Source organism: Micropterus salmoides, unplaced genomic scaffold, assembly GCF_014851395.1.
Source record: "Micropterus salmoides isolate LMB-PRFRI ecotype aquatic unplaced genomic scaffold, ASM1485139v1 Ms_hic_scaffold_18, whole genome shotgun sequence".
In the NCBI taxonomy this organism is placed as follows: Eukaryota; Metazoa; Chordata; class Actinopteri; order Centrarchiformes; family Centrarchidae; genus Micropterus; species Micropterus salmoides.
Window position 1 is genome coordinate 20,803,101 of NW_024040928.1, and position 25,321 is coordinate 20,828,421.

The 25,321-nt window shown below is 39.6% G+C and overlaps 1 protein-coding gene across 10 annotated transcripts in view; it reads left to right on the forward strand.

Moving 5' to 3' along the window:
- Nucleotides 1-25,321, forward strand: part of lama2 (laminin, alpha 2) — a 224,143-nt gene that overhangs the window by 99,526 nt on the left and 99,296 nt on the right. For all 10 annotated transcript variants that reach the window (XM_038726304.1, XM_038726303.1, XM_038726305.1 and 7 more), the window contains 3 exons: nt 7,975-8,102; nt 11,516-11,602; nt 20,099-20,310. In XM_038726304.1, coding sequence (XP_038582232.1) covers nt 7,975-8,102; nt 11,516-11,602; nt 20,099-20,310 — 427 coding nt within the window. The remainder of the gene's footprint in view (nt 1-7,974; nt 8,103-11,515; nt 11,603-20,098; nt 20,311-25,321) is intronic.

Here is a 25,321-nt window from a genome sequence, read left to right on the forward strand (position 1 = left end):
TTAGTTTAATTCACCGCTCAAAATCACACAGAAGTGATGAAGGGTTTTTCCCCCCAGGGAAAGAGGTACCAGACATCACATGTTGAGAGCAGCAAATTTAAAGGCGTCCCATTTCATATTTAGATAATGTCAAAAGACAATACTAAAATAATTATTATAAAAAAATTGCAATATTTCATGTTACAGTGTTATAATTTTAGACATAATATTGCTTGTATTGTGCTTGTACTCAATACATTATTCACTTTATTTCTCTTTTAACTCATCAATCAGTCACCCCATTTATCATGATTAAGGTATAATGCTAAATAACCTGTCTGTCACGAGTAAAGGAGCTGACATTTTTATTTATGTATTAACTAGCCCATGTTTACAGCATTGATTTTTTATTATTTATGAAACATTGAGAGGTTAAATCAATTGGCTGGGAGCCCTGGGTTGCTCACATGTATTGGTCAATTTAGAGCTGAGAGTTCATCCCATAAACTGTGATATCACTAATAGGCTACTGAAATCTGGAACAGCCTGATACGCAAGTGCTGCACACAATATCCTGAGGGAGCTTAGAAAGGGTAGTTACACCATCTTGATATTTTATGACACAAAATCAAAAATCCGAGCAGAATAAATTAGGGAAAAAAACACACATTGGTTTTGTATGCAAGAGTTATATTAGGTGTCACTTTTTAATGCAGTGTTCTTGGAACCACCATCTAGTGGCCATCAGAGGAACTGCAGGTTAACGCACTTTCTCTCTGGCTTCACACACAGACACACACACCCCCTCTCTCTCTGTCACACGCACACACACACTTACACACATCAATCTGCTGATGTGCATCTCCACACGCACACACCGTCACTCCCCAGTCTACACATTGCCTCAGGCTTAACCTGTCAGTTAGCATCAAACTAAAATACACACACACACACACACACACACACACACGTGCACACACAGACACACACAACACACACACGCGCACACCAGCACACACACACACACACACAAACAACACACACACAAACACACACACACACACACACACGAGAGCTGTGGGTTTTGTATTACCAATGTTATTTTTCATTATAGATGAGGAGGATGCTGGGCTATGTCAGAGGGAGGAACACACACACACACTCGCTGAGCCATAAAAGACAGACAGACGGGCAGGCTTCATTGCTCTCTCTCTCTTTCACACACACACACACACACACACACACACACACACACAGCGAATACATATTCACACACCCCTTCCCCAAGGACTGTGTTCTCTGGCTGTAGTTGAGTGACTGAATGGTGCCATTGTCCTATAGGTTAAGGGTGTTTTTCAGGAGTGAAGAGATATTTGATCTGAGAAGGAAATGATTTGGAACATTACTGACATACAAGCACAGTACCATCATGATACTGCAACTATTGTTGTAGCTGGACACTCACCAGCCACTTTATTAGGTAAACCTGTTCAATTGCTAATCAGCCAATCACATGGCACTAGACAAGGGTCAAGACAACTTGCTGAAGTTCAAACCGAACATCAGAATTCGGGAAGAAAGGGGATTTAAGTGACTTTGAACATGGCATGGTTGTTTGTGCCAGACGGGCTGGTCTGAGTATTTCAGAAACTGCCGATCTACTGGGATTTTCATTCACAACCATCTCTAGGGTTTACAGAGAATGGTCCGAAAAAGAGAAAATATCCAGTGAGCGGCAGTTGTGTGGACGAAAATGCCTTGTTGATGTCAGAGGTCAGAGGAGAATGGGCAGCCCTGTTTGAAATAACAGAAAGGCAACTGTAACTCAAATAACCACTCGTTACAACCAAGGTATGCAGAATACCATCTCTGAACATGCAAACCTTGAAGCAGATGGGCTACAGCAGGAGAAGACCACGCCGGTCCTGTCAGCTACTGGCATGCAAATTCCTGACCTTTTGGTGAAATTTGCCGTTTTGGGATCAAAATGGGTCACCTGCTTGATTTGCGCAGATCCGATGAGATTTTCGTCGTCACACACCAGTTGGTAACTTTAACAACTTCTTGACACAGTTTTGTTTTGGCCAAGTTTTCCATTCTCTTATATGTTTAGATTTTTAATTGTCACCTGCCACCTGAATTTTGTTTCCCTTTTACATAAATAAAAGCATTTCCACCATAAATTATTGCAGGAAGGAAAATTGGTGCAGAAAGTTTCACCAGAATGCAGGAAATTAAATGTTTAATTCTCATAAATCTCTGGGGGAGAACCCCCAGACCCCCAAACTCATATATTTCAACATAAATAGATTTCTATGAGGCTAAAATATCGTGTATCATCTCTCGTGAGCTCAGTATATCGTCACACCCCTAATCTCAGCCCTTATTTCCCCACTGCTTTTCAACACAAAGTGACACACCTGCGTGTTGGGATCTTTCTCTTGTTGCTGTAGACAATTGCAAGTTATCTATACAAACATGTAAGCTTATACAGACATGCCTGCAGCATGCAAATTGGGGCTAGAATTCACATAGGCTCACCAAATATGGACAATAGAAGATTGGAAAAACATTACCTGGTCTGATGAGTCTCGATTTCAGCTGCGATATTCAGATGGTACGGTCAGAATTTGGCATAAAAAACATGAAAGCATGGATCCATCCTGCCTTGTATCAACGGTTCATGCTAGTGGCGGTGGTGTAATGGTGTGGGGAATATTTTCTTTCACACTTTGGGCCCCTTAGTACCAATTGCATTAGAATCATTTAAACACGACAGTCTACCTGAGTATTGACTGACCAATGTATATCCCTGTATGACCACAGTGTACCCATCTTCTGATGGCTACTTCCAGCTGGATAATGCACAATGTCAGAGATCATTGCTGAATACATGATTCAACATTTCCCTCTCTCACACACACGCCAATGCACAAACACACACACACACAGCAGTCCACTACTTGTGGACAATTCTGTGATATTGCAACAGGGTGTAGGTATACTCACACTAGGTAATTTGTTAAGTGTCAATCGCCTGAAAAATGCTATCAAAGACTATTGCTCAAGGAGAGACCACAATTCCTCCCTTTATGGTAATATTAAAGTGTTATTATTTTACACACTGCTTGTCGCCAGCACACAGTAGCAAGCATATTTTCATTTGTAGCGTTGTACTAATTGGAGGATGCATCAAAAAGCCAACAATACTAAACAAATAAGCTACTATGCAATATACAAAATACAATAGGCTACAATTCATTTTCACGGGTTGTGGCCTCAACCTGTTCGGTCAAAACTGTGCACACGATAGTGGCTGATGTTGGAGAAGTGCAGCCAACTTGTTTCATTCACTTGTTTATATTGTTTAATGTAAATAATAGTAGGTACTAATTACAATGAAAAATACATTATTTGTGATTCAAAATAATGGTTGTTTATAAAGGAATTAGAGATTTTACTGCTGCCATGGGAGCTCAGACCTCCTTATGGGAGCTGAGCTCCCACGTAATTCAAACCCTGATCTCTGGTCTCTTATGGCAAACACGCCGGCTTGCTACGCCTCTTCCTGTCTCTCTCTCCATGTATGTGTCTATGCTGCTTTTGTCCATCAGCTGTATGTTTCATAAAGTCGTTTCATTAAGTGTTTGTTTTGTTTTTTTGTTTGTTTTTTTTTTTTTAAAAACCTGTCCTGCCCAGCAGCCTGGTATAGAGTATAATGACCTGGACACAGACAGACAGACAGATTTTACTTTAACAAGAGAGTATTAAAATACTCCTTTGTCTGTTTTATTATTTATTTAATTATGTATTGATTTGTCACCGGGCCGGACAGGGGGGCAGAGACGGGGATGGGGGGCACAAACAGACAGCACAGACAAAGGACAAGACCTGCAAGAGAAGGGGGATGGAAGGTGGGGACAACAGGGAAAAGCAGTGGGAAACACCAATTGCAGAAAGCAACGAAACCTGCAATAGAACAGAGAGGGGGGCTTGGGGAGGAGAAAAACACAACAAACAAAAACAAACAATAAAAATAATAATAATAGTAAAAGACAACCAGCCGAACAGCAGCAATGAACAGCTGACATAGTAAGACAACTAAGAAAAAATGAAAACAAGAAACACACACTAAATAAGCAACGCAGCACAGCCACGAGAGCTGGAATAATAATTAATTTAAATAAGTAACTGAAAGAAAAGCATCAGGAATAATTCTACCAGGGACAACCTAAATTTGTTTTTGTCTATGTGTGAGACTGATTGTGTCTGTGTGCGTGTGGGTGAATGTGTCTGTATGTGTGTGTACATGTGTGCGCATAAGCCTGTTAAAGATTGTAGTTGTTAGTGAGAGTGGGACGCCACGACTGTGCCACACCTACCCCGGCAACAGGCAGGCAAGAACCCCAGTAGCCAATAGGGGTGGGAGAAAGAAAAAGAATAAATCAATCAAAAAAAAACAAAGACTCCCAGATGCACCGCGATGCAAACGCGGAAGACCCCGACCCAAATCCCAGTTGACAACGACAATGCCGATGGAACGCAAAAAGCGTAACCCGCGGCGCGCACACAACATAGACCAGTGCTCCCCCCGCCACCCAGCACCCCACCGCCGCGCAGCGAACAACCAAAATGCCCAAATGCCACGCAATCCTCAACACCAATGCACAAGTGACGAGCCCAACGCGCACACTGCACAAGCACGGCTACACCCAATGCCCAGCAGCCCCCCGCAAATCCCGCGTGCGAGGTCGGGCAAACGAGAGAGAGCAAACGGAACAACACGACAGTGAAAGCCAGCGGAGAGAAACACCAGCAGCAAGTCCCAGCCCGGCAGCAAACGCGCCGCACAGGTCACCGTGCACCCGCCAATAAAAGTCCGCCGTCCCCCCAACCACCGGAAAAAACTAAGGCCGCCGGCGCCAGCCAACATCCCACATGCCCAGCGCGCCCCCCGGCCGCCGTGCAACACCAGCCAAACCAGCAACGAGGCAAAATCAACTAGCTCAGCTGCATGCCACCAACAACCCACGCACCCGTCAAGGGCCGAGAACTCCAGGCACAAACCCAGAACAAACCGGAGCACAGCCCTGCCCCGCACCCACACTGCACATCCCGAAGCAAAACAGGGACGCAAACAGGTCCCTCCAAGCCAACGAGGAAATGCCTCCCCCGGACTCCAATCACAAACTAAACACCCAGCAGCCATTCAGAGACCCTGCCCAGGGAAAAAGCACAATGCATCAAGATGCATCAACAATCGCCCTACAATCCCACCACAGCCCACCAAACCGCAATCGGATCAACCTGCGCAGAGACCCCCACCCCCAGAAGCCAGGGCACCCTGCGACCCCCCAAAGCGCAAAGGACCCCAGACCGCATGTCCCGGCTCTGTGAGCGGGCGGCAGGCTTCCCCCCGCCGCCGCTCCTCAACTCCGAAAACTTTCAAGCACATTTTTGTTCCACCATCACTTTTCGTAAAACTGTCAATATTCGAAATCTACACAGTTGATTTCTCACCTCGACACTTCTCAGAAGTGGATTTAGTGGTGAAATTACATACTAAAACTGTAAAATATAAAACTTTCTGTTGCTTGTATATAAAGGTTGCTGGCCTCTGTCTGGTGTGCGCAATGATGATGCAGTGAATAGTGACAATTCTCTCTGACCAAACCATTTTAGTATCGCCTCAGCTTGCTTGGAACCTTAATGGAGGTGATACGAAAAAAGTACCTGGAAGCAGGTACAGGTACAACTTTTCAAACAAACAAACAAAGGCCAGTCGAGGCAAGTCGAGCTGGTACTATGCAGTGGAAAATAGAGCCTGACCGATATGGGTTTTTGGGGGCCGATGCTGATATTAAATTGAAAAAGATCCTGTTTATGAGCCGATATTCAGATTTAGAGAATGATTTGGATAGTAGACAACTTTACTGTATAAACTACACTTAGAACAGGCCGATGTTGAAAACTGGTATGTATGTGGGCTATAAAATTGTTTCCTAAATGGATTATGTTAATAAAATAGAATTAAGTTAATAAAATTACAGTCTCATAAAGTGAACATGTAAATCAATAAATATTTGTTGCTGGAATGTGCAACTTTTTCAGCTGTCTGTAAACACAGAGAGAATAAGCATGTGTATTTCACTTTACACATAATCTGCCATAATTTCAATGTAGCATATTCACATCTGGTTTATCCCTTTACCAGCACTCTTCTGACTACAATGTCAATGTCAATTTTATTTCTATAGCACATTTAAAAACAACAACAGTTGACCACGAGAAACCATTTGTCATCAACTGTCTAAATCATCCCGTCTATGATACAGTGAGCTGCTGCTGAATGCATCGAATACAACATGACTCTCTATAACGAGGACCTGCAACTTTGAGATTTCATTTAACTAATGTTATAACTACAACCTACAGCTACAGCGTTTCACATCTACAACGTCACAAAAAGAGGAGCTACAGGAAGCCGTGTTATTTTCTTGTTCAGCTCACATGTCCACTCTGGTTTAATCATTTCAGACATGCAGACTAACTGCAGACAGGCGGCTCGCAGATATATTTAGAATATGTTAGAAACTATAGTTTAATGGCTCATTAATGTTAGCGCTCCTCCACTGATGAACATGGCATTAGCTTTGTGGCTAATTTAGCAACAGGCAACGTTAGCTGCTGTAACGTTACGTGATTTTAGAGAATATTTAGAAGTGATGAACTAGAGACAAATGTGGACCATTCACTATAATAGCCACACAGTTTCAGATTAAATCTAAAGTTACGTCTGTCAGCAGCTTTCAACACCCAACTGCCATGACATTAACCTGCTGTGAGCTGGTAGAAAGCCGGGGGAGTGCAGTGAAAAACGGGAGCGTTAGCAAGTCATGAATGTTTTCAGGAGAGGAGAACTGGGTCTGTTTTTATTATAATTAACACCCATGACATGAGTGAAGAATCTGACTCTAGTTTTCTTTTTTAATTGTCATATATCTGCTGTTATAAACGGCCGATACCGATTAAATGCAATTAGCTCATATCGGCCGATAATATCGGTCGGGCTCTAGCGGAAAAGGGTCTTAAGTGGCGTTCATCTCACACATTTTTATCTTGTAGTATCCAGAGTGACCAAACAGTTGTGGCGATGCCCCATCTTGGCAATAAAACATTCACAGAAGAAAAAAAATCATTCTAACAATAGACAAATTAATCGATAGGCAAATTTCTTTATAGGTTCTGAGGGACGTTATTGACCAAGTGTTTTGTAGCTGGATGTGCGATGTAGCTGTGAATCCTATGTGCTTGGTTACGATGGTAACGAAATGTGATGCTAATCCTGAACCATATCATTAACCTTGTCCTCCTCGAGATTGTTCCTCCTGCTGTTGTCTGCTTGACAGTGATTTGATTTAACAGCTTTATTTAGTAACAAGTGATCTCTTTGAACAATGTATCAGTGCATTTCTGCTCTTCTTATTGCAGTGCTGTAACCCTTGAGCCTTTCCAACATTTAACCTCTAAAATTAAAGTATGACATTAAAGAAGAGCAGGTTTATTGTTAGCTCTTATTTTTTCCAAACTTGCTTACTACACTTAGTATTAACTTCAAAATAACTTAATTTGTGGCTCATTATTCAGCTTCATAACCAATTTGTACTAAAATTGGATGTTCTACCTGTCTTTGTTAACCATTTTACACACTAGACTAGAGATGAAACAACTTGTGCTGTCTGCAAGACATACACTGAGTTCTTGAGTTCTCTCAGAGAACAGTTTTCAAGATTTTTGAGACACTTTGCGATATATTAAAAAAGGAAAGATCACCTCACTCCCCATAAGAAAAAAATACACACATTTAATGGTATCTGATTGTTTTTTCTTGTCTAAAGCATTCAAAACAATATTAACACAATGCGGTGTTGAAACCGAAAGCTCGACTTCTTCTCATGACACTGATCTGAACTTTAACCTGTGTGTCTCCTCCAGGACTGCTCCCACCACACCACAGGCTCCCACTGTGACACCTGCGTACCTGGTTACTTTGGCAACGCCACCCGTGGGTCACCTGCGGACTGTCAGCTCTGCACCTGCCCTCTGAATCTTCCCAGCAACAAGTAGGTCGGACTGATAATTTTTGACTTTAATGGAAATCACCACAAATAGAGACTGCATCACTGTGGGTAGGAATGCAAATATAATGAAATGAATAGAAATATTATCGCCACAGGTAGAAGCATAAATATAAGTGGAGAAACATCCTCTCTGTGGGTGGAACTGTCATCACAGTTGGCAGAATCAATGTAAATGTGGTTAGAAAACTTAACAGTAGCTAACTCAAACCTCGTATTAGTCATTAAGGTATCTAAAACCTTTATCATACCATTCCACTCATATGGAAAACTGCTCATGCTGTGCCTACTTACAGCATGTTCTGTATCTGGTAAACATGTACTTTAAAAAAGCAGTGGACAAATATCTGATAGATAGAAAAAATCACACTTTACCACATATTTTCAAGTTTGTAGAGAAATATATATGCAGTTATTATTATTATTATTATTATTATTATCATGATTATGTATTGATTTATCACTGAATTTGGACTGCACAATCTGCTGTTTGTCATAGAAGTAGCGCAGTTGAGAGGCATGGGAAGGAGCCTTTCACCTGATGGTTCATCTAGGAAGCATGTCATTAAAACAATGTAAATTCTGGTTGATGTTGGCCAGCTATGCAGTCATCTTGCTGTTCTGTTCATTGCGTATCTACGCTGGCCTTGCTGTCACCTCTTGGTAAACTGGCCCCCCTCCTTTGGCATGGAAGACTTGTCTTGGCACTTCCAATAAAGGTTGAAGACAGGAGTTGATGATCTTTTGAAGTCTTTATTAGAAGCAGTTGGGAAACTGTGAAAACAGTATTGGACTGCAAATGTTTTGATAGAGTTACAAATCAGGAAAAGATGAGATACCGTAAACAAGAGTTAGACAAAACATATTGTAAAAAGTAATTAGCACAATAACAGGGTAACTAGAATCACAACAGTATACTGTCAAATTAGTCCCTCATCGTCCCTCATGGAGGAAGAAACAGTACTATCAGTAAAAGATCAACATTAATTCTCCAGAAGAAATACAGTAATTATTCTTGTAAGCATGCACAAATCCACAAGAGTAATGCATAACAGTTAGCCCAACATTAATTCACTAGTTAATTAGCAACAGATATGGCATTCGACCAGCTACTCAGACAGCAAGTAGAATGCCTATCTTGCTTAGTAGAAAACTTCATCACTTAACAGCTATAATTAAAATTATACCTATAGATAGAATTACATGGGCATTACAAGGGCATTTGGAGAGCCGATAGAGAGAGTCTGTCAAAAATGTTTTGGTCACAGATCTGACAAAATGGTGGATGTAAGTGGTATGAAACCGTGCCAGTAGAGGTTGCTACTAGCAGTTGTTATCAGAATATCTTGTTTTTGGAACATATTGTCCTAAGTAGGGACAATATACAAACATTGGTTAAATTGGATATTTAAGTCTGCCATTATAGATCTGCAGTTTCCCAAAATGACCAGAGAGAGATGCTGTGTGTTAGGTGCTCAGATGTCACCAGCATGGGCACAGACACACACACACACACACACACACACACACACACACACACACACACACAGGCAGCAGCAGCTGAGAATCTTCATGAAGTCATGACATGTCATGTCCAAAACTTTCAGAGCTAAAGAAAGATACAACTCTCTCTGTCTCTCACCTCTCCTCGTCTCTTCCTCCCTCTAACCCCTGCAGCAATAATAGCTCGAAGGTGCCGTGCCTTTCAGCCCCTCAAAATAGCCATCTAGTCCTTTAGGTTCACTGTTGGCAATTGCTCAAATAGCCAGCCAGTCTTTCACTCTGTCACAGTTAGCAGGAATGCCTAAGCTCTTACAAGCATCTGATAAAGTCAAGTCCATATTAGTTTGAGCACAGGAAGCAGGTTGACGATTTACAGCAAATCAGTACAAATCACTTTAATCTCGGAGTGCTGTTCCTCTTTATTTACACACAGTCTTAATTACCTCACCGCCAAGGAGGTTTTTAGTCTTTTTATTTGTCTGTCAATTATATCTAAATCTACCTGACAGATTTCAGGTGAAATTTAGTGGAGGCTCCTCAGTGAATTATCTATCCATAAAGGCCTTAAGCTATCCATAAAGGCCATAACTGAATCAAACAATCTTTCCTTAAATTGCTACATAGCATACTTGGATGACCTGAAAAAATATTGATTAAAAAAATTAATAGTCCCAACTATTTTTCTTTTACAGGTAGCCACATTCCTTTAGTTGTAACCAAATTTGAACATGTGCACAACTCTGAGCAACTTGAGTCTGAAAATTGCAAAATTGACTCTCCCAGGATTGAGATGCGTTATCTATTATTATTTCTAAGTTATATGAATAATGTAACTCATTTAGATGATTAATTCGTTATACACATTTGATATTTTTTAGGTTAGGATTGTGTTGCCAGTAGTTAACTTACATATCAGGATAGAACCATGCTTAGTCAATAAAAGTATCTAACAACTTTGGGCAACATTTAAATGTACTTTGTACATATGCTATTTGATCTTTATTCTTTTATTAATGGCACTGCTACAGCACCTTGACTTAAGTAGTGCCCATAGTGAGGGCAGCTGGTTTTATAAAACCCCTATTATTTGAACAAATATCATTTATAATTTTATACAATGGTTAAAGTGTTATTTTACAGTGAAAAATCAAAACCAAACACAAGCCCCTGCACACTGAATTTACTTTACTATATTTATATTCACAAATATAGTAAAGTAATTTCAGTGTGCAGTGGCTTGTGTTTGAATTTTGATTGCCAAATCCCGCAACCTACCAGACTGTTGTTGCTGTGCACGGGGGATTTATTGTTTTATTGTTATTTTACAGTGTTTTGATGTTTACATGCTCTGGCCAAGCAAGCTTACTTGTGTGTACAGTGAGCCAGCTTGCAGTTAGCAAGCCTGTCAGTCGGCCAGTGAGTCAGTCTGGGTCCTGGAACCTGAGCCAGCAGAACTATCTATAGTTTATGGAAGTGGGAGGGTGACAGAACAAGGGTAAGAGACTATCGCTTTACTCTCTCTCTCTCTCTCTCTCTCTCTCTCTCTCTCTTTCTCTCAGTTTATTTAAGTTACAGTTCATAGGGAGGAAGAGTGTTTTCAAATCAAGAGTGTGTGGAAGAACAGACATGCTGATGTCAGAGAGAGGAAATTAAGTGTGCGGTTGTGTGTGTGTGTGTTTGTGTGTGTGAGTATTAATGTGAGGATTGGAGAGTGAAAGCAGGGACACAGGTGTGTGTGTGTGTGTGTATATGGCGAGACAAACAATGGCCTTAACTTGCCTCTGTCCTCTCCTCTTCCTCCTCTTCCTCCTCCCTCTCTCCACACTGGGACAACGCTACCAATTTCATCAACAATTTCAACAAAAACAACAACGCCGTCATGGCAACTACAATAGCTTCAGCCCCACCTGCCACCTAGGTGAAGAAGGGGAGTTGCTGTGCGACCAGTGTCAGCCTGGATACACAGGACCACGATGTGACAGGTAACACACACACACTGTGAAAAACACAATTATGCGTGAATTGTATGCTGTTTGTTAGATTTATGAGCAGTTCATTATTACTGAATGCAGAGCTGGAAATCACTCAGTTCATCACTGTTAATCAAAACCTAGAAATGCACATCCATCCATCATGTGATTTCAGTTGTGTTTTGAAAGAACAGAACGAACTGCACAATTGGATATGAAGATATATTATGTTGTGATTTCCAAAATTTACTGTTTGGGAAAGTCTGTATTCAGCCATTCCCAAATGACAACGGAAACTCTTGCTCATTAACCGTTTTTTGATAGCTCAGTGTCTCATTGTCCGTCTGGCTTTCTGTCCACAGCATATTTATTAGATGAGCGACATTCTTGTTCCATTAGCTGTGAGCTTCTTTACCAACCCAGGACTAATGAGAAGTCTCTCTGGATGCTAGTCTTGTTAAAACTTCAGGCTATATTGTCATGTGGTGATGCAGACTGGGTAAACATAGCCTTTTCTCCACCCAGGCACACTGAAATACAACACATTTGGACTGTTTTGTGTGGAACTGAAACTGCCCACAGCTGATATTATGAGTTAATATTCAGTATAGTTAAGTTTTTCTATTTGGAAAAACATAATTAATGTTGTAATTACTGTTCAAAAGTGCTGCAGTCAAGTTAAACCTTGTAGCTCTGTGCAGTCAACTTTTCAGCAACTTCAGACGGAGCCTTGAGTCGACTGAACGTTGGATGTGAACTGAATGTTGTTGACACTGTTGTTGAAAAGTATGAGCAGAGGTGTGCAGTGAGGCCGAAGTTCTGTTTGTGATTTACTGCATAAATGAGTAAGTGACCTTTTACTGTTGATCTTGTTCCTGTAGAATGAACAGCGTTTTGCGTCTTTTTTTCCACAGTCTTATGATCTTCATTGAGAGTTTCATTAGAAAGGCTAAGTGCAGAACACAAAGAATCCCGCATGCTGTATACTTTATACCAAATGTTTTATTGCTAAATTATAATCCATTAATAAGAACAGCATCTGGATTGCTAGGTTGTTTATCGTTTCTATTTGGTAACAATGCAGACATAAATGCTGGTAAACCATTAATACATACTTTTCGACTTTATAATAAGCCATAGCCTTAAGTTATAAATGTTGATAAGTAATGAATACAGAGTCTTTATCCCTCATATTTGCAGTAGTAAATCTTAATAAACTAGATTTTGGGCCAAGTGGGTGGCCAAACACTCCGACCAGTCTAATGGACTTTTTCACAAGCCAGCAATCCAAAGTTATCCTCATTAATGGCTTATAACAGACCTATTTACATTTAATAGCCTTTAGTTACAAAGAGTGCCTTATAAGAAAGTGGTATCCAAATATTATAAATAACAAAAAGTTTATATGATTCATAGTTATCATATTGGATGTGGAGGACTATATTAAGCTAGATCTGGTGGGGAGTAGCCTAAATAGAAACAAGTCTTTATGCTCCTGACCCATAATTTAAAATAACTGTATCAGAGGTCTTGGCTGCTCCTTTTTTAGCCTGCTCATTTGCAAGTGGGATATCTCTTCAAAGTGTTGGCTTTAGGGCTGCAGCTAACGATGATTTTAGTATTCGAAGCTTCGATTATTTCAGCGATTCATCGATGCGTCGTTTAAGAAGTACTACACACACACACACTACAGGAGCTGACAGCGGCTGTGTCACCAGACGCAGGTCTCCAAACCACGTTTTGTCAAGAAAACACACACGGGAAATGGGAAATGAGCGATCCTGCACATGAAACAGCTGTTGTTTGTTATTATAAAGATGGCAATTATAAAGACAAAGAATATGGGTGAAGGATGGATTAGCACACGCAGGTAGCAGGGATTGTCTGAGCTACAGAGAGCTGGAGTGGAGTTAAAAGGTGCAGCTCCCTGACAGCTGGTTAACTCATGACTGTGAGGTTACAACTCACGGTCCAAAAAGGAGAACAACAAACGCATGTATGTACGTTTTCAGCTGAGGACTGCGGCTTACTTTGATTACTTTCAACAATCAATCATGATTTCAGCTAAATGCTAAAGATGCTGTTACAGTTACCTTGTCTGTGGTCCGCTGCAGAACACCGGCTGCTTTTTGTTCAGGTGCCGTCGTGCTGTTGCCGAGGCGACATAAGTTTCGTTTTACGGTGGACAAACGGTAACATTACAGAGTTGTTGTTTTCTTTAGCTTGAAATAATCCCATACTTTGGACACTTTCTTCTTTGTCCCTCGCTATTTTCTCTCTCTTCTTCCACTTTGCAAACAGCACCATTATACGTCGTGTTCACAGCATAAGCGCGATGTGCGGCAGTAATAAATGTCCCTGCGAAACACTGTGCTGTAAAATTACATGGATTAAACGAAGCATCAATGCAAAGAATTTGTGTCGTTGCATTTTGTTAATTGATTTTATCGATTTAATCGATGAATCGTTTCAGCCCTTAGTTGGCTTGATTTTCCTGTGGCTGGTACTGAAGGCAACATCGAATCATTATGTAAGCACTGGATGCTATGATGTGATCATCGTTGAATTTTCTGTTACTGAAATTTTAATTTCTGTAGATTGTGCAGCACTTTTCTGTGGAAAGTGTCAATTGGCCTTGTTGATAGCAAATGTTTTCATGAGCTGGTTACAATTTGAATATCTATTTTGTTAAATCAGTCAGTGTTAGGTGGGCTTCTACATTGACAATTATTATTATAACAATGTCACATAGGTGTTATGTTGCACCTTATCCAGGCCTTGGCTTGGCTGTGTGCTGCCAGTTAAAAGAGAGCTGCTGTTGGACACAGGGCCTCAGCTCACTGCCATGCATAGTCTACATGCCTCGCCCTGTTGTCCCCTGCAGAATCTCTCTGTCTAGTCTTTTTATAAACCTCATTTGTCACTGGAAAGTAAACTGACTCATTGTCAATCAGTTTTTTTTACTTTGTCTGTCACAGAGAGGCATCTGCACTGCAATCCTCCCACTTAAAACATTCAAAGTGGACACAAAGTGCTGTACAGAAAAATAAATAACAGACACCAAGTACATAGCGCACATGACGCATAAAATACAAGTAAAAACAATAACAACCATACAATAAAACAAAGGCCAAGGAAAAGAGGTGGGTTTTAAGAAGAGACTTAAAAACAGACAGTGAAGATGCCTGTCTAATGGGCAGAGGTAGATCGTTCCACAGTTTAGGAGCTGCTACAGCAAAAGCTCGGTCAAAGCTTGGTGTTTTTTACCATCTGTGAAGCGTCGAGTTGACTGCTCCACCTCTCTTTCTGAAGTACTTCCATTAGTGAGGTCATTTGTGTGAAAATGTGTTCCAATAATGATTTTGCTAGATTGCGGTGAGTGTGTGCCCAATGTGATAATGTATATGTTTGTGTGTGAAAATGTGTATCTGTCATTGAGTGCACATAATGCATCTGTGTATGTACATTCTTGTGGTCGTGTGTGTGCTGTTCTAATGCCATACAGTGCATCCAGTCGGTGAGAGAGGACAGCTGGTAATCAAAAAAGGAGAAAGGAAAAAAGACTGTTGGTTGCTGCATTGAGTCAGAGCTCATTGGAGCTGAAATAATGTAAAATAATATTTTATTACTAATGGCAGTATTAAAGAGGTAATCAGCAGTTTATTGTTTCTTGTTCTATTAGTCTAATTGATACCTGCTATGCACTACCTGCCATTACACTTCATTATCTACAGTGCTTTTGTTGTTGTTAGTGGTAATTAATTGTAATGTGCCAATTTGTCTGCATTATGGGCTTTAACAGAATAAGCTACTCTATTCCCTCCATGCTAATAGAGTATCCACTCTCTGCTAAGTGATTCTGCTTTTCAATTTCCTGTCCATAAACAGCCATTTAGAATTTAGCTGAAAGCTGTTCAATGCAGTTGCCTAACAAATAAGTCGGCTAAAACACTTTAAGTTGTAAGCTACCCTATAATGCTGTGTAGGGTTTGACAGTATATCCAGATGTTATTAGTCGAAAGGTATTTATGATTTTACACATTCATTTGGTTTCTGGTGACTCAACACCATCTAGCTGTTAATACTGCATGATGGATATGGGGCACTTAATAGATCCTCTTTCATCTGCAGGGGATAGGGAAGCAGTAGTGATGGCAATTATTAGTTTTAATGTTATTACATTTATGTAAGGTTGAGCCCTAGTGATAGGACACCCCTTCAGTAGGGTGAGAAAAAAGAAAGATCCAATCTTGTGAGGAGTCACACTAAATGAGACCCCTTTTCAAGGCAGGTACATAACGGACAGCATGACTTTTGAAGTTGAGTCATAACAATAAGGAGTAGACCAGAGTCCAGCCAAATGGGATGCCACATGAGTCAGCAGTTTGATCAGGAATTCTGTAAGAACATGAATGTTATTTGTTAATGCTATTGGTACCAGTTGTAGAGCAGATTAGCATTAATGTGAGTGTCTGTGTAGCATTAGTTAAGCATTGCTGGGGAAAGTAGTAGCAGTATCAATGGTTACTGTGATAATAATGGGCTAAAAACAAATGTAAAACTTGGGGAGACACAGAATACAATTAGTTTTTAAAGTACACTAAAAATTACTTAGCAACTGTTCACAGACTTGAAAAAAGTTGTGATGTATTGTAACATTGTCAGGTAAAACCATGCAATTGGGACAGTACAGTTGTAGTTGTTCTTTGACAGTTTTGGACGAAAGAGAAGATTGATACTTATATTTGATATTTCTAGCATGTAAAAAAAAAATATATATATAACATTAAAACTCATCTGCCTCAGCCTTTGTCTCACAAACCCGTCTTGTCTCCTTGTGTTGTGACAAATACAGTATGACATAAAGCGAAAACTGCAGAAACAGGTGGGGTATAGAGCCGGAAATCAAATGTTTAAAATAAATTTGGAATAATGTTTGTATATATTTATTTATACAAATATAATTAATTATATTTATTATATTTCTACTTTATGGGTGATTAAAGAATAATATTTAAAGCTCCTGAAAATCTGGTTTCAAAACATACATAACATTAAATATAACATTAAATATCCATGCCTAAATAGCAATAGCAAAGTAAAAATAAATAAATAAAGTGATTATAACTTACTTTCAAAGGCAGAATATTTTGGGTTCATTGCTCAAAGTTAGTTACTGCTGTGATAAAATAAGTTTAAGGACAATTAAATCTCTACTATACATTTTTTGCAGCCAAATGTAGGTTTGAATGCTAAGGACTTCAGCATATAGAGAGGGAGAGATGGAAAAGTCAAATGGCTGTCTTATGAGAAAAGTGCTGATTCTTCTATAGCTCCACTCACTGATTGAGTGCAGCAGGTCACAATTGTTCTTTAAATTGAGATTATTTATTTAAGTGGCAGCAAGGTTGAATATTAGAAACTGAAAAAGTTAGTCATATTGAAACAAAAACAAGACTTTATTTGATCTTATTCCACTGCAGCAATACACATAAATTAAAAAAGTACATTTTAAAATAACTACAAGATGTTTATTTAAATGAAAGTCCCATTTTACTCTCTAAAAACAACCTGCCCCAATTTCTACTTTTAATAGGAAATATACAGTAGCACTGAGAGAGAGCAAGTGGATCTCAAAATGCTTTAAAAGTTATGGGGAAAGAATGTACAAGGGAGGAGCAGAGGCTGTCTTCCACTGGCGCCGACTCCTCATTTATAACACTAAAAATAAAAGAACATAACTTTTAGGATCCCAACCCCTCTCTTTACCTCTGTAACTCTACCAGTTGTACTCACCGTCTGTTTCCTGTACACTCTGAAGGCTTTGACCAGGTGTCTGAACCCCCCATGTCCTTCAAACACTCTGGACTCCCCACTATAAATACCTTCTCTTCCTCTTGAGGCCCAAGTGACCACACACACACACACACACACACACACACACACACACACACACACACACACACACACACACACACACACACACACACACACACACACGCTGATGTATGTAATATAGTAGAATAAAAGCCTCAAAGTGTGAATTCATCTTGCAAATAAAGCTAAATACAAGCACACACTTTTGCTCCTCTTCTCTACTGTCAAGAAGTGAGATTGCTGCCAGGATGATTCTCCACTTGACTAGAAGAATGTACTTGTAGCACTACACACACACACACACACACAACAGAAGTGCACACACACACACACACTTCAGCAATGTGCACACACAGAAGCTAATAAACCAGTGCTATTGAGTACCAAGGAGGGTCAGTGGTAATAATGGCTGGCTGCTCTTGACTCTGTCCCTCTCTCTGTCCTTTCTTTTCCCTCCTCTCTAAATTTAATTCTCTTTTCAATGTGAAAACCTTTCCCCCTTTCTATCTCTCTCTCTCTCTCTCTCTCCTCCCACTCTCCCCCTCTCATCTCAAGTCCCAATTCAGTCTGTAGAGCTTTATTTCAGCTTAAGCCTGTTTTATTTGGTTTCACTGGCTCTTGACACGTTTCAGCTGTCTCAGGTTAATATATTTTGCGGCACCTGGACTACTTCTTCTTATTAATCCAAAGGAAAGAAGCTGTAAATCAAAAATCAAAATCTTGGAATGATATGGCAGTTCACACAGTTGTGTGTCCTTGTCCTTGCTTGAGGTTGCCAAAAAGCATTTTTTATTTTTGTTTCCATGAATAATACTTCTTAAATCTTTCACTTATTGTTTTACTAAAAAGAACAAAAGACTTGACAACAATAAAGGATCTAAACTTTCTTATTTATTTATTTCACAGACAGTATCCCAGTTATGTTCAGTTTAAACTTTTGCCTTCCAAGGACACAACAAATACATCAGTCACACATTTCTACAGATAACATGTTTGAACAGAATAACCACTAAAAGACATGTTATTTTATTATTGCATCACATAATGTGTTTAATAATGAATTATACAGGTGCCTTCAGCCAGGCAGTATCAATGGTCAAAGACACACCCATAACAATGTTGATAATTCCCATGGACTCAGCTAGTTTAGCTTTGTTGCTTGTTTATTTTGTGATTGGATATTGGTTGCCTGCTCTTGTGGGATGAGACCTGCTGTTATTTGTAATCTTGTATTTGGAGATCAGTATGTTCTTGTCATATAAGCTAGAAATTGAGGTAAACAATATTTTTGATAATATTTACCTGCTGAAATATCAGATTTGTTTTCTGTAGTTGTTACAAAGGAAAGAAGAAGAAGTGAGCCACAGCATATTTTCTTGTGGACCTCAAAGCTGAAAAATGTATTATTGCTACATGAAAGCAGAGCAAAACTGTATTTTCTGCTATATTTCTGCTATATACTGTACAGGATACAATGCAATGCATACAAACATGATGTTGCATATGTTAGCATGCACAGACATATGCACACTTTTGTGTTCTTGTATTGTTTGTTGTGTCTAGACTCTGTTTATAGTGATTTCTACATCTACTTCAGTCCATATCTTATTTCATGTATGGGATGTATTTATTGTATGTATTTTAATGGTTGTAAATTTTAAACTCACTACTCTGTAATCTCCGTTTAAATTTTATAAGCCTAACCAGGGACAGGGGTTGCAAATTAGTCATTGCTAGAAACCTGTATGCATGGCATCTACTTTGTATTCTTTATAAAGCAATGTTCTATGCATTTGTCCCTGTCAAATAAACATTAAATTAATAAATATAATTATTATCCCAAACTAAAATTGTATTCTGGGAACTACAACAACAGAAATCTTTTGCTGCTACAACTTGAAAGTATACCTGGTAGGATTGTTGAGGTACTTTAAAGCTATGTGTAAAATTGTTTGTGATTATTAGTGATTATCAGTAGATTCTCTTAATTTTAAAGCACTTATAAGTACATAGTAAGGTTGAATGACTTGGTTTGTACTTGTCACTGTGCATAGTTATTTTAAAGGTTTAATTATTCAATATGTGTCTTATATGTTACTTGTGGTATTGTTGTCGTCTGTAACCTTCTTTACGCTGCTGTCTTGGCCAGGTCACCCTTGTAAAAGAGACCACTCATCTCAACGGGTCTTACCTGGTTAAATATGGGTTAAATACAATTTTTTATTTTTTTGTAAAAATGGAGTCATTGGAGGAATGAGTTTCAGCCCAGTCATTCTCAATGGGGGCAGATTAGGTAGGGCAGGGTGACTTTGTAACACCTGTCAGGGGACTACAGATGAAAAACAGCATTTTGGCTATCTCTGGCACATCTATAGTAATGTTTATCAATGTGCACCAGGATTTCCCAAAATCCTCAAAAACCTTAACAGAACTTTATGTAACAGTCAGGCATGTTTGCTAATTGTGTTAATATGCATATGGAAATTGTGATGCCAAATATAAAATATTCCAACATATCATCTTTTTATTAACTGTTAAGCGGTTGTTCCCAGGTAGCAGATCATGTTTACAATACATCCAATATGGGTCAGCCTTATCACACTGTCTCTGTGTCTCTCTGCTGCCTCCTAGATGCTCCAATGGATACCACGGCCAGCCCACTGTGCCAGGGAGAACCTGCCAGCCCTGTGATTGCTATGGCAACCTGGACCTATCTATACCTGGCAGCTGTGATCCAATCACGGGCCAGTGTCTGCGCTGTCGCCAAGGTTATGGCGGCGCAGCTTGTGACAGTTGTGCTGAAGGTTACTATGGAGACGCCATCACAGCAAAAAACTGCCAACGTACGTAAACGACTAACAACGAGCATTACAGTTGTTGTTTTAAAGTCCAGTATGATGTTTTCCCTTATACAGATTACAGTATTGGTGTCACTATCATAATGTTATTTAAGACCTTGAGGTCAACTGCTTCGGGGGCGGACGATAACTGTCAAGGTTCATAGACAAAACTATTGTTTTTTGCTAGTCACCATTATTAGCTTTAGTCTATGGCATTTTACACTGCGTAAATTAGCCTTGCTGCTTGCAGACTTTACTCATAGCTTAAGAAATTACAAATTATTTACTTTTTTTTACTCACCTTTGGTTTAAGTTACTGTATCTCCCAACAGAACACCACGGTTGAATTTGAGCTTTAAGTAACGTAATGAGTTGTTGTCAAGTAAGTAATGTTGACCTGTCTCTCTGCCCCTTGCCCTTGGTGAAGCACAGTGAGCAGAGGAGAGGAGAGAAACTAGTGTGGCTGTAAATGACAGCAAAGCATAGTAAAGACACACTTTGAGCTAACATGAAACGAGTGCACATAAATTAGGTAAAATACATAAATAAAATATTTTATTGAAACACTGAGCTTCCGCATTGGAAAGGGTATTGCCAAATCTCTACCCGTGGACACATTTCTACCCTCACACTATATTTACCGTCATACTGCACTGCCCTAATTTGTAAGATTGGAAAATGCATAACTTTGGCAACATGTAGTGGTAGTATCAAAAAAGATACTGCTCCCCCCTAACTTTCATACCCCCAAGCTGACACTGAGAATGAATTGTGTAAAAGCAACATATTGATTGAACCAGTTTGTCTTGATATTGTCTACAGTATGCCATCAGAATGGCTTTATTAAGGTGCTGTAATCAGATTAAAAAAACAATTTTACACACAGGGACTTTAAGAGGGAAAACATCATCCACTTTTCAAAAAAATCATTATAAAAAAGCCAATATTCCAGCTTCAGTGTTTCAGCAGGGGCGTTACACTCAAGAAATGTTTTACCTCTAAGAAACTCAGTTTTAGGTAAATGATACCTTTAATTTTTCACTAAAACTATACCTGTTAAGGCAGGGAGGGGGGGCATGACTGAACAAGACAGAAAGAAAGAGATGGCAGGGAATTCAGATGTACAGATGGTGCTTGTTTGTGAAAACCTTCAACTTGACAAAAACAGCGGCACTGGCAGCAAAACAGGCAGAAAGACAGATTAACAGATAGGCACCTAAAGAGCGATAGACAGGCGAGGCCAGTAAATAGACAGATTAAACTGTCAGATGAGCACAGAGGCAGGTAGACAGGCTGACAGTGGGTATTAATGTGTATTTGATAGTGCATTGTTCTGTAGTTGTTTCCCTTTCTCCACCCAGCTAAATGGTTATTGATTAATCAGCTTGATCTATTGCTCTCCTACAGTGCTGATCGGCTGCTCGTGTCTAGGAGTCAGAGGGTTGTTATTGATCCTGTACGAATGACCGAGAATTATTAAAACACAACAACTCTCTTTCTGTCCGTCTGCCTCGATCTCCCTATCACTCCAAGTCTTAATGAATTTTATTGAGTGGAGCAGGAGAGTTCAGGCCAAGTCCATTTGTGCACTATTAGACTGTAAAAATCCTTTACGTTATCTTTTGGTGTCAGAGTTCCCATCTGCATCTGTTTTTGCCGCAGCCATTTTGTGTCTCCCCTTAATAGCGGTTCAGTTTAACTCAGCCCGGGAATGGAAAATGGTTTGATTTTGCGAGCAAACCTGACCAAAAAGCAATTTGTTGTTTGAGGAATAAATTCATGAAAATGTGCTTCTCTGACCATTTCTCACATGGAGAAAAGTCGTTTGCAAGTTGTTGAAAAGATCTGTGATTTGCAGTATCACACATTTGTCCAATCTCTGGAACAAAGTGGGTGTAAGGGTAATTCAATATGTAATTATGCTTCCTGTGTGTCTGACACTTAATGAATGCTTCATAGATACTTCACAGTAGATCAATAAACTCTTTGGGGATCTCACAGTACACATTTAACCAATCTTAATGGACTGCCTAGTACAGTCCTCTGTGATGGGTCTCTTGAGTTTTTACGGGACTGAAAGTGCCCCAAAAAGTACAAAGTGTTCATCTTGTTATGATCATATTGTAGATGAATTTTGCACTCAACGTATAAAAAAAAATCCACTTTTCTTGTCATCGCTGACAGTTAGGCAAGGCAAGGCAAGTTTATTTGTATAGCACATTTCAACAACAAGGCAATTCAAAGTGCCTTACATCAAATATAAAAGCAACATAGGAAATTAAGTTTGAAAAATAATTTTGGTGAAATAAAAAATAATAATAAACAGGGTAAAACAGGACAGTATAAGTTACAGTACAGTGTACAATCAGTGTTAAAAGAGTTAAATGAAAAATAAAAACAGGCTGAGGGGTTGAAAAGAGAATAAACAGAGAAGTACACTTAATCTCTAGCTGGTCTGTACTCGGGTCCACAGCAATCTTTGGGTCCACCGAAACTCCAAAAACCCTCGGACACTACAGAGAAACCAGGACATGTCTGTCCGCAGGCCACTTTGATCCAGTTATACTCTGGACCCACTTGCGTGTTTACAGGTGGACAGAGGGTCCTGCATATCACTCAGGCGCGAGATTTAAGACCACTTCCTTCACTCTGTTCAATCTCACTCTAATTATCTTTTGACTCAGTTACCTAGTCGTTTCTCACTGTGTAAATATTTAATTAAAAGCAATGATAAATAGAAAAGTCTTAATTTAAAAGAACTGACAGTTTCAGCAGACCTGCAGTTATCTGGGAGTTTACTCCAAATATACGGAGCATAATAACTGAACGCTGCTTCTCCTTGTTTAGTTTAGTTTTAGCAGTTAGTTTCTGTTTTTTTCACATTTAACTTTCTGTGAAGACTAAATAAAATTTTTCTAACTTTTAAGGTCTCGCTATTTTAATGTATGTAGAGCAAGTTGGCAACCCTGTGCATGTCCTACATGGGGGCAGATGGCACTCTTTGACACAACATGGTATTTTACATGTTCTGATTCAGGGACAAAAAACAGATGCAAACCCAGCATGAAGGAATTGACTGTGTTGTTAGATCCCTCCCCTGAACAACAATTGTCCTATCATAGCTTAAGAACCGTAACGAGGCACGACAAGCCTGTCAAGCTTTGGATGTCTCCACATGCTGAAGCGATGTGCGTAACGATACTCGGCTTTTAATTATAATGCACTGTGGTGTCTCTTTTTCCCCCCTTTCCAAAAACACAAGAGCATTTGACACAACTTAAACATCGGTTAGTTCTAAGACATTACTAATTACATTACACAAAGCTTTTTTGTGCTGCAGTGGCCAAACAAATGGGAAACTTATATCAAGCATGTAATTGACGTTTTATTGCATTTATTACAGAATGTTCCAGCTCATTTTCCCTCAAGGCTTCTGAACACCACATCTCATCAGCATCCTTGTAATAGAAATTTGCCACTTCTACTTGTTTGTCTTGAGTGTGGACTCAATTTGCATTTGTTACGTACTGTACGTATACTTAAAAGATTGTACTGGACCAACGCACCATTGTAGTGCTAAAGATATAGAATAGATGCACAGTAGCTACTGCTGCAGTTTGTTTATACGACAGATTGCCGATAGCTTGGAAGCAGACCATAGTGTATTTCAAGTTGCAAAAAATTATCTTCACCATCAAGGCCAGTAATGGAAAAAAAAAATAAAAAACACAACAAAAAGCAACATTTTATCCCACAACAAGGCTCGCATTGTAGCGATTGACAGAATGGAGTCCAGATGGTCCCCGAAGGGTGATGCTAGGGGGTGAGAGACTGTGTGTGTGAGAGAGAGTGAGTGAAACGGACATATATGTGCATGTTTTCTTGTATGTTAAAGCAGGCAACTATGTGTGTGTACATCTGCAAGGGTATGTGTGTAGTGTAGGCATGTGTGGGCAGACGTGCATGCCTCTCCACATTCGTGTGTGAAGCAGAAACCAATATATGTATGCTGTGTACCATGTGTTTCTGCATATTTCTGCGTATTTCTGTGTGTCGTGTGTGTGGACATCTGTTGTACCCCGCTCTCTTTCTCTCACTTTCCAATCCCACACTCAGGTCTGTCCTTCTGTCTCGTTTACATCTAACAGTAGCAAATGGCAGGAGGTAAAACAGGCTAGGAGTAGACACACATCACATGTGTGTCTATGTGATGTGATGAGTCCTTCCAATTTGTATTTCTGTGTGCACATTTGTGTGTATGTGCTTCTGACAGCCCATCCACCAGATGGGAGCTGTGATGTTCAAGCTTTGAATTGTATATCTAATGGGTTGATTGGCGTGTGAAGGTGTGTCTTTCTTTTCCCCTAGCAGGATTTAAACACACAAAGTTAAATAAAGTTGACGTCTCAAAGTATCTCAGAACAAGAGAGAGAGAGAGGGAGAGAGAGAAAGAGAGAGAGATTTTTAAGGTTTGGATGATATTTCTGCAACTAACCCATTCATGAAGCAAAAAGACTGTCCACACATGACAAAGGCCATGAGCTGAATATTATGCAATCTCTTTCAATGTAAGAGAAATGAGGCTCAAGGCAGAGATGTAAATGTACTTATGGTTTATATATATATATATATATATATATATATATATATATATATATATATATATATATACATATATGTGTGTGTGTGTGTTTCAGTGAATGTACTACCATTGAGAAAGCGAATGACTCGCCCAAAAATTCAAGGCAAACTTCTTTTTTAATTTCACTTGGAGGAAGACAGGTTCAGTAAGTAAAGTTAGTGGAATTTGTGTGGACAGTTTTCAGTCGCCTGGTGTATCAGGTGCACCTTCTTGGCGTTTCTTCACTGTCAGATTCAAGTAGTGCTTCCTTCATTGTTTTTCAATTCCATAAGCTCTGTTTTTTCTTGTCAATGCTGATACTGAATACTATACTGTATTTACTGTATATATATACTGTAAATATCCCTGGACTGAGCACATTCTGGTTCATGG